The following is a 15095-nucleotide window of genomic DNA, read 5'->3' as shown; positions in this document are numbered from 1 at the left end:
CCTCTCATGTATTAACCTCATTTCTTCACTTCCTTCTTGATTAGACTTTATTTTCAGCTTTTCTTTAACAATTTCAGAATAAAAAGTACGCTATACCACAAAGGTTACACATAAGAGTGATTATACTTTAAAAAATATATTCTAGTAATCAAAACTTGTTAAAAATATTGTGCTATTCGATCTGTAGATTAAGAATTAAAATTATGGAAATGAAGATAATTCACTTTTAAGGGGTGACACCCAAAAAGCATTGTTAGTTTATAGCACTAAACAGTAGTAATATATACCTTTTAACCCACAGTCACAATCTTATCTCAGAACAGGGCTATAATGCGATAAAAAGTGCTCCAGCCGATAAGCTGCTTTTCTTTACACAATGAAGTGCTGATTTGCCCTGGTATTTGAACCTGACCTTTCTACATTCAAGGTGAGTGTCCTAAAGTACAGTTAGTACTCATTTTCTTTCTCTGTACCATGAGATGTTGAACTTTTCAGACTACGCAAGAAAGAAAATTATTTCTGTGTGAAAGCCTTAAGGCCTACCAATTAAGTTCTTTTTCTTATGGATGGAAAGCCTTTTAACCAATATCTGAACCTCAAAAAAAATTCCAAATATTCCAAATTCCAATAACCAAAATGCCCTCAACGAGCACTCTGGCCATTAGAATGGTGGCATGTTTGCTAGTGCCGTCTCACATGGGAGAGTTAGAAGGGATGGATCTCTGATTTCACTGTCACTGCTCAGTCAATCAAAAGAGTCCAAATGGGAGCAGATTTGCACAAGCCAGGAAAGGCACCAAAAGAAAGATTCCACAGTTCCTGCCTATGGAATCTATATCCAAATGTCAGCTGAGTTAAGATTTTGTGGGTATCATAGGAGTCGGAATTATGGACTGGAACCTGAAACATGAAACTTTCCACATGAATTTAATGCTAAACTCTTCAGCTGTAGAACTGATTATTAAAATTGATATTGTTCCCCATTGGTTACTAGCATTCTTAGACTCACAGATTCACAGAAATTATAAATAAGTTTGAAGAAACATCTGAAGGTTTTTAGTTCAACATCCTTCTAGAACTAAAGGTAGCTTCAAAGACAAATCTGTCCCTGAGGGCACTGCCCATGCAAGTTAAGAAAATATGTGAGGAAAGAAGGTCCACTGCCTCCTTGGGCAATCTGTGACAGCATTTTATGAACTCACTGTGAAGTACCTTTTTTTCATGTTCAGCTCAAATTTCTCTTTCTGGAACTTTTTCTGTGCTGCTGTTCCCTTTCACTGTGCACCCCAGAACCGGACACTTATTCTGTATCGCTCTTTCAGCCAGTGGCAAACTGCAATAAGTCATGGACTGAGACATATTGTATGTTCAGAGAGGGGAAGTACCTTGGCATTGCCAGGAAAGAAGAAGGTTGAGGGAATTAACAGTTCTCTTAACAGGTTCTGATCTATCATGAGTTGGACTGTTCTCAGTCTCACTGTTCACACTCTTCCATTTTGCATAAAAGTAATTGGTTTGCTGAAACAAGCTGAAAAGAATAACATATTTCTGTTGTGTTGTTAAATTGGAGCAATCAGATGACAAATCTCATTATCAGTTTGTGCTCTAGAAGTCTTAGTGTTTAATATATTTTTCTATGATGGGAACAGTTAGGTTTCAAGCTCTCTGGAAATGGTTAAACACCATTTCCCATACATTTTTTCTTTACTCTGGGGAGTTTTGCATGCACTTCCTTCTTCTTTTTCTATGTTAAAATGCCTAGGTGCCACTCCACAGTGATTCCCACTCTGATTTGTTCAGAAAGCCTCAGATTAGACTTCATTCTGCAATGAAAATTCTAGCCAACTTGTAACAAATTTTACTGTCAATCCTCCCTGTATATGAGTAAAAAACCAGCAACATTTGTGAATTCTAAAATGAAAAAAAAAATGAGGGAAATATTTCTATTGTTTTCTGAATCTCTCCTGTTTTAGTCCCAGTTTCCTTTGTGAATTGTGTTTTGATTTTGAACATCTGGAATTGGCAACTTGCCGACTAAAGGTTTTGTATGAATTGGTTTGGGGGTTTTTCAGAGGTGATAGTTTCTGCTTTTGCTATAGAAACTAGCAAGTTTCTGTTTGAGTGTTTAATAGTCTAGCAGTTGAAAAGAAAATAGTACCTGTGGGATGATCTTTACCTGTAAGCAAGCCACTCACAACTCTCAGTTACTAACACATTTATTTTAGTGTGTTCCAAGATGTCAACAATATTTGGACTATTTATTCCTGGGTGGAATATACTACCATGTCTTTACCATGTGTAGCCGAATTTTACTTGACACCTGTGGTTTCTGAGAGATTTCACTGTTATTTGGACAATAATGAAACATTAATTTGCACGTTTTCATAGTGCCATGATTCTCATACTGCAAACTTCATAAGGCATCAATTTATTGGCCAACACAAGTGTAATGGCACAGGTTAAATTATGTGTACAAACATTTTGAAACATCCAAGTACAGAAAAAAGTTTATTTAACCTTATAATAAGTTTAAATGATAATAGAATAGCTTAGATTTTTCTTAACTTGTTTTTTTCTTTTTTTTTTTCATTTTATAAAAGAAAGAAACAGAGTTGACAATGATATGGACAAAAGGACACTATTTGATATGTTTTATTTTCTACAATCTGGTTAAAAATAGCATGCAAATAATTGAATAAAAATATTTGTATATATGATTTATTTTGAAATAACAATTATACCAGCAATGAATAAAAATTCTTACCATGAAAGTTAAATGAAAGTATGTCAGAAAGAAAAGTAAACAATTATTTAACCTGAATATTTTTTCCTTGTTATCTTTCACATATTCCATTAATTTAACTATGTTATAGCCTCTGAACACGTATTTTCTCAAATTTTAATTTGTTCTTATATTGTTAAATCATTTTTTCCTTTGAAATGGGTAACAATATACAAAGAGCATGATAATTGGAAAGCTGGACAGGAACCTTGTATTGACATGGGCCAGCCCATACTGCTCACTAAAACCCACAATGAATCCCACCTGACTTCCCTGTGAGTTTGGAACCTGCTGGCATGTACTGCATGCATGGGTATGGATTTTTATGAAACTGAATCTTTTTCATCAACTCATCTAGCCAGATAAAGGATTATTTTGCACCAGATTTGGTAATTCTTGTGCTTGCTAAACAGAACCATTTGTAAAAATATGCACACGTTTCCTTAAGTTTGCCAAGTCCACACTACGCATTAACAAACAGAATGAATAATATGCAGATTGACACTTGCTTTAAGGCATATCCTAATTTTAAAGCACTATCATGGTGATACTCCTGTGGTTACTGCCCCTGGAAGGGGGCTGGAGGATGACGGGTGTCTCACTCCAGTGAAATCTCAGCGGCCACCCGAAGGCAGTTGTACATCTCCTGTGGCAGGTCAGCCCGAGTGAGGTTGTTTCCATCCAGGCGCAAATGTGTGATCTTGGAATAGGTCGTCGGTCCAACCACCTTACAGAAGCTGCTCAGTGGGAACTCTGAAGCAAACAGAACAAAAATAGGAGGAAAACATGAGTAATTAGGGCAAATAGGAAAAAACTCACTATTTTTCTTTTTTTTTTTTTTTAATTATTATTTCAGCTGGAAACTGTGACCTCAATTTATTATACTATTGAGGGACTTGTGTTGGTGGTGGTTCCTTCTGTTAAATGTGAGTTTCAGAATTTCAGGACTGAGTTTTTCAAGTGCCATTTTCTTCCAGTAAAAATTTGACTTTTAGACTTCAGATTTTATATAGAGGTCTAACCTGGCATTTAGATAAAAGGAAAAATCACTCTTTTTAAGGAAATGAGAGATGTAGAGGGAGGAATCAGTCAGTTTGTGTCCATTACAATGGAAGGGTAAAACTCTTATATAAGATATTGAAGGAAGTACAAAGTTTCTGGAGAAATTGAAACCATGATACAGCTTTACCCGAAAGAACAGGAATTCCAATGGGTGTCCGTATATTTTGTATGTATTTTATATGTGCCATTTTGATTTACCCATTTCAGAATGAAATTTGAGTCTTGGGTTGGAGAAGAGTTTTACATTTAAATTTTGCAGTTAAACCTTTCCACATCAGGATTAGAAGGTGAGTATGAATGCAAAATATACATATAAAATATTTATATTTATTGTAATTTATATATTGTGTCATATATGATCTCTATTCAGTTGAGGTAATATTTGGTTCATGTAATACAAGATAGATTTTGAAAGGAAATCTGTCTGTATTCCATGATCAGTATTAACCGTAAGCTAGAAATTACATGTATCATGGAAGGTGTCTGCTAAGTATACAAAGAACACACACAGCCACATTATAGACCTTTTTCATGCAGAGAAGGTCTATGCTCAGGAGAGAATGTATGTGAATAAATCTGATGTCTCCTGCATACCACATTGTGTAGTTTTGCAAAGAGGCTCTTCATTCCCACCTGTGTTTCCTTTGGGTCAGACAGAGGATTAGTCTATCAAAAATCTCCATAACTACTAAAGAAGCAGTCTGAGAGACTTGTTCTGCTTCAGAACACTGACATCAGATGAATTCACACAGAAAATACTTCAAAACGTGAAATGGACTCCTTCAATGAACCCATACATCTCATAATTTCTGAGACATCAAGTTAGTATTACCAAAACCAAATACCATTTGATTTATCTTTCACAGGCCACCTTATATACCTTTTCTACATAGCTACTTAACTCATCTAAGTATGATCAAATTGTAGTACTAAAGGAAGTGGAGGAAGTACCTTTCATACTTTCTCATAAACTTTTGCATTGACATTCTTCTAATTGGATTCTTCCAGGACTTACATTACAATAATTTTCTATCTTTCTATCATTAATGAAACATGGTTTAATTTTGTAAATTAAGTACTAAATGTACAGGCAGCTCTTTAGAGCACAAGAGCTTATGTAATTCTTTGGACAGAGATATGATATTAAGAGAGGCTATAGATTCAAGTACCTTCCACAAAATAAGTTGTTTTGAGTGGGAGTTAAGGAAATATAATTTAAAAGTCAGATCTTGATCACCAATTTGATTAACGCAAATCAAAGCAATTTCCTAGATTTTGTATAGTGTGCAGCCTTCTTTTGGAAGGATAAGAGATAAATGCATCCTTTGAGCAGTCCATGTTGTAATTAATATAGCAAAATTTTAAGACTTCAGGCCAATTCTGATACTCTTCTGGTTCAGAATCTACCAGCAGAAGCAAACTAATGATTATTTTTCATTAAGGTCATATGATCTGAGAGATGTGTATAGGATTATGTCTGTGTGGAATTTGCTGAATGAAAACATAGATTCCTGAGATTTAAACACATTTTCTTGGGCTACAGGCTATACCATTGACTATTTGGTTCCAGTTTTCTTCAGATAATTTGAGTTTAATTTCTAAAATTTAAAATAAACATGAATTCTAATATCAATTTTTTCCATCTTCTTGTCATTCAGGAATCAAAGTATATTTTTGCTGACAACAAATATTTTAAAACCTTATAAATTTAAATTTTAGGGGCTTTTTTCCATGTTGTTACTTTTGAGCATAAATACTAACATTTGATTGCAAAAGAAGATATGCTTATACAAGCTGGATAGATAGTTAGCTATTCAAAGGAATAAACTTCATACATGTAAATCAAAAAAATTAACTGTGATAACAAAATTCTGATCTGACTCTTTGTGAGACTAAAACCCCTTGGGAAGTGAGTGGAGATCTTTTCCTCACAGAAGTCAGATGAACTGTCATGGACCTTAGTGAGAATTTGTTCCAATATTTGGTGCACATCATTTGAATGTGGGTATCAATTTTTTATACTCTTCATATAATTGTCAGTTGTTAAAAGTGTATTAAAAATGTTTCATTTTAGTTGCAGTCTCTACATGCAGAAAATAAGACCAGTGGTTCTTGTGAGTGCACTTGATGAGCTGTTACCTGTGTGATCTGTATGGGGAAATGCAATCCTTTAGACTGGAGAACTGTGGCATAAAATATCTCAGAAATTTACTTCCTCTTTTGTTACACTTTTTAATGTTGCAGGTGAAAACATGTCTTCCTGAATTTATAAAATTCAGCTTCAGAGACAGTGCACCTGGAATTTTTCCCACATATTTTTATAACACAGGATTCCTGCATAAGCCACACACTGAGACAATAAGAAGTATTGGATGAAGATTGGATTTTCATCTAACAGTACTGTGGGCAATCCTAACAGGATCTGAAGTCCCATAGTCATTATTGGTGATTTGTTGTTCACTAATCACATGTGAAACATTTCTAGATAGGCCATGTTAAAAAACTCCTTTGGGAATTAATGGAATGAGCCAAATAAAAGCCCATAAAGCACCTCCACAATTCGACATATAGTCTCTTAACTGTCCTCTGGAACATTTTCATATTTCCCCTTTCATACTCTGTTTATGTGGCATAACCTCATTACTTCCTGGGGTTTCATGTGGAAGTAACAATTTTCTCCTTAGTCCTTACAAGTACAAATGAAACATGGAGAAGACCATCTTTGGACCGTCTTCTTGTTTCACTCTTTGATTCTTGGAGGGTTTTTTTCCATCCTGCAGAGTTTCTTTTTGCCTTGAGGAGTCTGTAACACAAGTCTCTGTTTCTCTGTGTGTGTGTTTGTGTACGTGCATGTGTGTGTGTATAATAATGATGGCATCTTAAAAACAATTCAATTTGGAAACTACAGTTTAGGTTTGAGGTGTGGAGAAAACAAAGGCTTTTCTAAATCTTCCATGATCCTATTCTAACTTGGAGATCCAATGAGCATCAATAGAGTAGATAAAACTGTACATTTTGCACCTACAATCAATATAATGGATGTGCTTCCATTTATTATTTAGAAATCAGAGGAGTTACTGTGAATTTTTCTTAACATTTTGCTATCTGCTTCACCCACAACTTCTTGCAACACAGAGGGAAACAGAACATACTAAGGTAAAGCCATTTCTGCTACAAATTTTAAAAGTTTATTCATCAGTTGTTTAAAAAATGGAGATTTACCCAAATAAGGGTATTTCTTTTTTTTTTAATGAATTATGATGGATAATGGTTGTAGCAAGTCCATGGTGAAACTCATAGGATGTTAGAGAAATATTCTTTCCAGTAAGATCAACAAGTTGGAACTAGATTATGTTTTCTTAGACAAATATAAATGTTAATTGCAAGCTTTAAGGTACCTGAGAAAAAGGGAGATGTAGCAAGTTAAGAGCTCTAGGGAAATTTCTTTATATTAGGTCTCAGGATAATGAAAACTTCATTAAAAACTAAGTAAAAAACTAAGTAATCATAAACAGAAAGATTATACCTTTTGTGTATTTGAGGACAAATTATCATTACTCCTTAGACAGAAATCTCTCACTGCTTATGTGTACCATAGGCCATCATATGGAAAGAAAGCTGGCCTTACAGTCATACTTTCACAAATCACTGGTAAATTATAATCATTTACTAAGCAAAGTAACTTGTTGTTGGTTTGAAGCTTAAATAATCACAGATCAATCAACTCAATTTTCCAAAAGACTAAGGACTCATGGCTGTAGGTCAGGTGTCATGAATGGTGAAATCCAAGGGCTTTGATTGCCCTATATTAATGATTCTTTCTAATTAATTTTTATCCCACGTTGCCAGTCAGCATCTTAGGGAACTGTATATCATGCATGTGAAATTAGATAGCTGAGAAAATTGATTTTTGAAGTCTGCTAGATATTACGGTAAAGAAAAAAACCCAGTAAATCATAATTCTGTTGCATCAGTCCACAGGGTGACAATGACAACACAGCAGTACCTGGTGAACACCCACTCCCCAAACCATTCCCTGAAAGTGCAGCTTTCCAAGAAAAGCTAAAATTGTTGTCATAATCCTTGACTCTGCTGTCCTTGGAAAAGTGGATGACATCCAAGCTTGGTACTTGGGTATCTTGCAGAATGCTCAGATCATTCTAAGCAGGGAAAAGTGCTTCATATATCTCATCTCAATTAAAAATCATCATTGTTAGCTATTTTAGGAGTGGCAGAGTATCTGGTAGAGTTCCATAGGTTGCTGTGTGTAGTGCTTTAGGTGGGAGGCATGAACTCATTGTTTTCCCTCATCAAAACAAGAAACTGAGGTGCACTAGAGGGAAAAAAACCACTGAGAAAAAAGAAACATAGTAAATACAAAACATTTCAAAATATCTTGCCCTCAGTCTGGTGAGATCTGCACTAAAAATATTTAGTTTTAAAGGCTACATCTCCAATGGGGTTAGCTATGTATGGAGTAACTAACACTAATACTCTTAATCCTTGATGGATACAATAGGCAAACACAAAGGAGGATTTTGTGGTTTACTTTATGTCAACCAACAAGATGATATAAATCCTCCTGAAGAACCACAGTTATGTTTGGCATATCTGCCTCTCCATCAAGGGCTAGCACTGACTGGTACAGCCGAGGAACTTCTGACACAATGGTGAAGCCTCTCCAGCTCTGCAACACTTCCTTGTCAACCTTGTCAGGAATGGAACAGCCTTGTAAAAGCCCTCTCTCAGCAGAAACCTTCACGGTCTCATACGAGGTGTGGCATTTCTTGAATGTGGAATTTCTTGAAGGAACATTTTTCAAATCATATGTGAATGGAGACAAACATGCCACTTGATCACACAATGTGCGAAACAGGAGTGAAGAGAAAGGACAGGGACAGGTCTTTGGATCTCAAGATAGGTTTGGAGGGTTGCTGCGTGAGGCCAGGGAGGAAAGAAACAAATGCAGATACTTTGATGCATCTTTTTCACTGCACCTTGTGCCTGCTTCCTTACAAATTTTTTGTCTTCTCTCTTTCTTCTCCCTCCAGCATTTTGACTACCAGCTTCATAAAGGTTACCATAGTAAGAGCCTCACCTGATATCTCTCCCTTTTTGTCCACTTAAGAATTCTGAGCACCTTTTACCCTGATCAAACTTTTCAGGTTTTTTTTCTGAATTGTATAAGACAACTCCATTTGCTTCTATATCGTTCCTCTAATTTACATAAGATGAGAATCTGGGTAAAAAATCACATTAGTATGGAAACATACATTTCTCATTTTAGGGATGTATTGAGTGGCTATTAGGTAAATATCTGTCTTTGACCATGAATGTAGACAACTGTCGGGTAAATGTCAGTGTGCTAAAAGTCTAACCAGTACTATTTTCTCAGACTGGTTCATCTATTATTTCAGATACTTGGACTGGCCATCAGTATATAGTCTGTGGTAAACATTAATAAATATGTGCAAATTTAACTTACTGTTAATTTTGTTGACTTGGAGGTAGAAGTTTTCCAGGTTCTCACTGACAATTGGAATGCTCTTCAGCTGATTGAAGGAGAGATCCAACTCAACTAGTGATGTGATGTTGAAGACATTACCTGGTATTCCAGAATCTGTTAATTTATTGTGGGATAAACGTAAATATTGCAGGGCTTTAAAACCTTGGAAGTACTCATCAGGAATATTGGAAATCTGATTATTATCAAAATACAGCATGAGCAAGGAGTGAGGAAGTCCTGTTGGTAGCTTTGTAAGTTGATTGAAGCTTAAGTCAAGATACAAAAGTGAATTCAGGCCTTTAAAAGCCCCAGAAATAGAATCTGCTTTCAGCTGGTTGTTCTGGAGGTGAATGACAGTCAGATTCATCAGCCCCTCAAGTGCACCAGGATTGACTTTTGTGATCTTGTTGTGACTTAATTGCAGGTCATCTAGAGTTTTGGGAAGTGGTCCAACAGCTTCAGTCAAATTGTTGTAGTTAATGTGAAGCTTCTTCAGGTTCTTTAGTTTAGAGAAGACTCTTCCCTTAATTTTTGAATTTTCCAAATGGTTGTGATCTAGGATCAGCCACTGTAGGTCTGTTACATTGTCAAATGCGTTCTCTTCAATTCCCTCAAGCATATTGTTTCGAAGATAAAGGTACTTTATTCCACTTGGTACAATTGGAATTTTTTTCAGCTTAAGATTGTCACAATACATGGCAGTAGGGTAGCTTAAGGGACAATTACATTCTGGGGCACAGACTGCTGCAGATGGCCCAAAAGGATCATAACCATAGTCATCTCCAGGACCGTAGTCATATTGGCAAAAAATTCCACCAATCAACAGCAGAAAGACAGGTAGGGGGTTTAAAGTCATCATTGTAATGTGTCTTGTTCCTGTATGGTGAAAGGGAATAAACAAGATATAACTTTAATTCTTTATCTCTTCCAGCAATATTTGAAATTTTACCACATAATAACTATAATTAAAAACTAATTATGGTTCCTATTTAAAGCTTTTATTAAGAAAAAAAAATGGGTTGTTAGTATTACATTGTTACTACTGTATTACTGCCTCTGTCTTGTATAATTTTCCTTTGTAATGCAAATTTCTGGCCATTTTGCTGTTGTAAGTAAAACTTTCTTTATATCTTTCTGCACATTGATTAAGTCACAAGAAGTATGTTGAAGTACACGGATTTTAAACTTGCCACAGAAGTTTTCTGTTTTATTGAAGCCCAAGTTCAGAGGCAGTTCCACCATTTAAATTCTTCAACTGTTCCTAATGTACTGAATTGTCTCATGTCTAAACATGTGGCTTTCTGACTTAAGTTTGAAAGAGACAGGGAAGTTAAAACTGAGGGTAATGCTCTCATGTATTGTGTGTTGTTAAGATGTGTGTGGCTTGAAAGATCTTTTTCTCCTGGATTATGTTCTGTAAAGCATGGTCCACTAATTTTCATAGTCACCTAAAGAACAAACTAATTGAAATATAGAGATTATTATCTTTAACATGCCAGGCAACCAGTATTGCAAATGTGTGCAGTGGATCTGAAATTACTGAATCTGACAGTGGACCTGAAATGACTGAGTCTCAGACAGTGAAAATGTTTTTGCAAATTCTCTATGCAACAAAGGCGTTGGTTATGTCCATTCTAAATCAATTGAACAATAGAACACTGGCTTCACACAGTCTTTCAGTTCACATACAGCAAAAGGACATTTGGTGTCCTTGGGGATGTTTGTGATTCAGTATAAGTGGGCTCACTTAACTTTTTAAGGCCATAGCTTTCTCATGAGATACTCCCCAAGATGCCAAATAATCTGTGAAGACTAGTACCTTGTTTATACCTCTTACTGGCTAGATAGATGTTCTGCTGGAAAAGTAGGTCTAGAATCAATAAAATCAGTTAGCTTACTTTGATTTTCACCAGTACAAGACAAGGCTCCAAGTACTCAACTACTGTTCAGAGAATTAGAGGATTAAGAAAATCCTCAAAACCTTTTTTTTCTCAAGGAATTTCAGAAAGTATGTGAAGCCTGTAAACACACCACAAGATATTGATCTCAGATCTGGGCAACCTTCCAGTAGAGTAATTTAATCTTGCTATTGGAATTGTTACACAGGGGACTTAATGTTAAAGTGCAGGGGCATAGCTACAAATTTTTCCCTAATTCTGAATATCTTTGCTTCTATTGACTTCTTAAAAGCCACATCATATTCTAGTGAGATAGCAATCTCATTTGGGAAGGGCCTATTGATCTCATTCAGTACAGCACAAAGAATTTTAAAAAAATGTTCTTATGTTACCTCCACTCAATGATCTGTAAAGTCCCATTGCTAGATATTAAGCTGTTATCCCCTGAAAGAGGAATCTGATTGCATATCATCTCCATGGTGTTCATCCCATCACATTTACCTAATTACAAACCCCAAGATAATAACTGAAATATTAGTTGTCAGTGTAATTTTCTTTGCCTGCCTTTCATCACTGCATGAGAACATGCAACATGAACATGAGCTCGACCTTTAGTCCCCTGCTGGTATAAATAAGTAGAGCTCATCTGAAAGCAAGGACTGCAGTAACACAATGCATCTCAAAATCCGGTCCTATTTAGGTACTAAACATTAAAGAAAGAAAATCAAGTGCTTGTGTATTCAAAGCATAAAAAGAACATAATTAACTCCTTGGATTACACTCTTTGGCCTTACAGTGACATTTTTTGCACACTTCTTTAATGTTTATAGTGTTTATAGTTTTAAAATAACATAGACATTTTAAATTCAAATTCTATTTTTCTTTAATATAATTCTACATATTTCTTTCTATAATTCTACAAATTATACTTGTAATGCTAAGTTTCATTTAGATATCAAAGTCTTACAGTCCTTTAAATAGAGTATAAAGTTTTACTGCTCTGCAGAACCCTGGAAGTAACTAAAATGTTAGATAGCAAGTGTGTTGAACTGATTTATCAATATTTTTTTCAAATTTATGTGACAATTCTGTAGTTCAAGGGCATATAAGCATGTGTGTGAGAAAAAATAGAAAAGTAAATAAGAAATTTATTTAATTTCTTTTATTCATGCATTTCTCATCCAAGTATCTGAATGTTTCACTGTCAGAAGTGTAAAAGGTTAATAGATCATGCGTGTTTGTTGCACTGAACTATATGAATCCAAAAGATAAAATCAGAATACATTCTTAGATGTTTATCTTACAACATAAACATGCTTTAACTAATTGTCTGTGCCTGTTCTAAACAATTGTGTTGAAAAATACCTGTGAAAATATTTGTGAAGTTGCTCAGGCAACTTGCCAAAACATAATAAATGGTAAATCCATGATCTTGGGAAAACATCTGCTACACTGGAGTAGAAATATCATTCAAACGATGTTTGACCGTGTCTATATTTCCTTAATCATTAAGTTATTGTGAAACAAAATAAATAAAAAATTAACAGTCAGTCAACCTTAATTCTGCAGCTTAACTTCTGACACAGTTTGCAAAAGATTATATTTTTTAAAGGTTTCACTAGTATATTTAAAATGTGCTGTAAAATTAATTAGATATTTGAAAATACCTTCTGTTTCCCTCTCATTGTTTATATGATTAATTATTTAAACATCAGGATAGGTTGTCTTTTTGTAGAATAAAGAAAAATGATCCAGCAAATGGGGTTTACGGAGCTCTCACTAATATTATGAATGAAAAAGTAAACAGTGAGTAATCTTACAAATTTCTTTGTACTGTATGTCAAATCTTATTTCTATGTAGAACAGAACAGACTGTAAAAAATTGCAACACTGATGTACAAAATATGTGACGATGTTTTAAGGAAACTGAGAAAGTGAATCGACTAAGCAACTGTTGATTTGTGCTCAATTTACAAATTGGCAAACTTATCCTGTCATGTTTTCATGTTCCCATTGCAGCTACATTTAAACAGCTGAAATTACAGTTAAAGCATGCAGCAGCACTTACCTTACTGCCTTCAAGCTGCTTTCCTTAATTCCCAGAGCAGATGCAGCGAGATTGTATCGACCAATATATGCTCTAAACAGTGTCAGGAGGTAAAAGTCTGCCAGATCCTCTGTGTTACAAGAGGAGGGAAAAAAAAGCCCTAGTCACGCTGTTCTCTGAAGCTGCTATGTCATCATGGTGATCTTGTGGTGTGGCATGTACAAAAATGCAGCTCTCTAATGAAGTGCAGGTGGATACCATATTTTGTACAAGGACAACCCATCTGTTTCTCCTGTGGGATCAGAGAATGATATTTCACAAACCTGAGAAAGTCAGAAGACTATAGGTTTACACAAGAATTTTTTTTTTTTTTTGCATTTTAGAGGGAAAACATGTTAGACTGTAAAATAAATTGCAAACAGGTTTTTGTTTTCCAACTTATTTTATACTGCTAGACATGAGCTAACACATAGCACTCAGACCTCAATGCTGCTGTTCTTCTTCAGCCAAGTGACTCATTCATTTTTCTGCCTTTTTCTTTAACTATCTTATGACCACGTAAAATATCCTTAATAAAAACTTTAATCTAAGGATCAGATTCAAGAATTATCTTTGAATCATACCCTTTTCCACATTACATATGGAGTTCAAAGATTACATACTTGAATTAAAAGATTCTTCTGAAAACCAATGGAATTGATTTGGTCTGGATATTTTCTTTGGTGGTTGAATGCATGTTTGTTTAATAAAAACACATCCCAGGAATGGGTTTTGAGCAGTTACTGTAAACTCACTTTATGCATTTGTTCATTTTGCACTTACAGCTTTCTCCTGCTTTTCAGAATCTGGAACTACTCAGCTTTATGTTGTCTGTTTCTTATTCCATGGATGTAGTTCAAGAATGCATCTTAAGGCTTGGATGAGATGTTACTTTCACCAGGCAATGTTGAAAAATAATACATTAAGAAAGTAACAGTTTAAAGTGGATCTTTATGCTTCCTTAATAACTTTCCCATATCTCTAAATGTCTTCCTTTTTATGAGAAGCACCTTTTTTTAATAGATTTGGGTAGAGACAAATGACAAATGTGCATATAGAAAGAATGCACCAGCCATTTTAAAGTGTCCTGCGTGTTTAATTGCATTTGACTGTAATAGTTGGGGGTAGAAATTCAGGGGTTTTGTCCATTTTCAACCTACTATCTTTATGAAAACTCATGGTACAGAACATATCTGGGCTGGTGAACCCTACCAGTTTCCTAAAGGTTAGCCTTGATGTGAGTTTCTCCCAAAATTTTCTGCTGATGCATCTCAGCCTCCTCAGCAGTGAAGGTTACTGGGAGCAGGGAAAAGCCATGCCCTTCTCCCAGAACAGGAAAGCCAACAAACACTTACAGACCTCTGTGCATCTGCAGTGCCCCAGTTAGCAAACAAATTTGCTCAACACTGAGTGCCATGTGCCAGTGCAGCCCACAGGGAGTGAATGTTATGCTTTTGATGTTCTGACATCATGGCTGTCTCCCTGGTGTGGGAGAACCATTTACACACTGGGAAACATGTTGGTGACAGATTGTTACTACATTACTCCTTGAATGGTGCCAAGAAGTGAATGTGATGCAGTGGGATTACAACAGTGAATTAATCTAAGTGAAAAACTGCATGGTATCAGGACTAGAAATGGACAAAGCTGTTGTTGTTCTGCATGTGCAGAAATGGAGACCAGATGGAGTTTCTCATGCACAGAACAATATTTCTCTGAAAAACTACTTCATTAGCTTTAGTTGACCTAGGAAACCTCAAC

At 35.4% G+C, this 15095-nt stretch overlaps 1 protein-coding gene across 1 annotated transcript; it reads right to left on the bottom strand.

Annotated features, from left to right (window-relative positions):
* Window positions 1-2624: 2624 nt before the first annotated feature.
* Window positions 2625-13528, bottom strand: LUM (lumican). The gene is made up of 3 exons (XM_063396350.1): window positions 13317-13528; window positions 9330-10226; window positions 2625-3535 (listed from the first exon to the last, which is right to left on the bottom strand). The coding sequence occupies exons 2-3, from the start codon at window positions 10207-10209 to the stop codon at window positions 3381-3383; spliced, it is 1035 nt and encodes a 344-aa protein (XP_063252420.1). The 5' UTR covers window positions 10210-10226; window positions 13317-13528; the 3' UTR covers window positions 2625-3380.
* Between the last annotated feature and the right edge of the window lie 1567 nt (window positions 13529-15095).

Source organism: Prinia subflava, chromosome 4 (assembly GCF_021018805.1).
Source record: "Prinia subflava isolate CZ2003 ecotype Zambia chromosome 4, Cam_Psub_1.2, whole genome shotgun sequence".
NCBI lineage: Eukaryota > Metazoa > Chordata > Aves > Passeriformes > Cisticolidae > Prinia > Prinia subflava.
The sequence above is the reverse complement of the archived record's forward strand: the minus strand, read 5'-3'. Positions and strand labels throughout refer to the sequence as shown.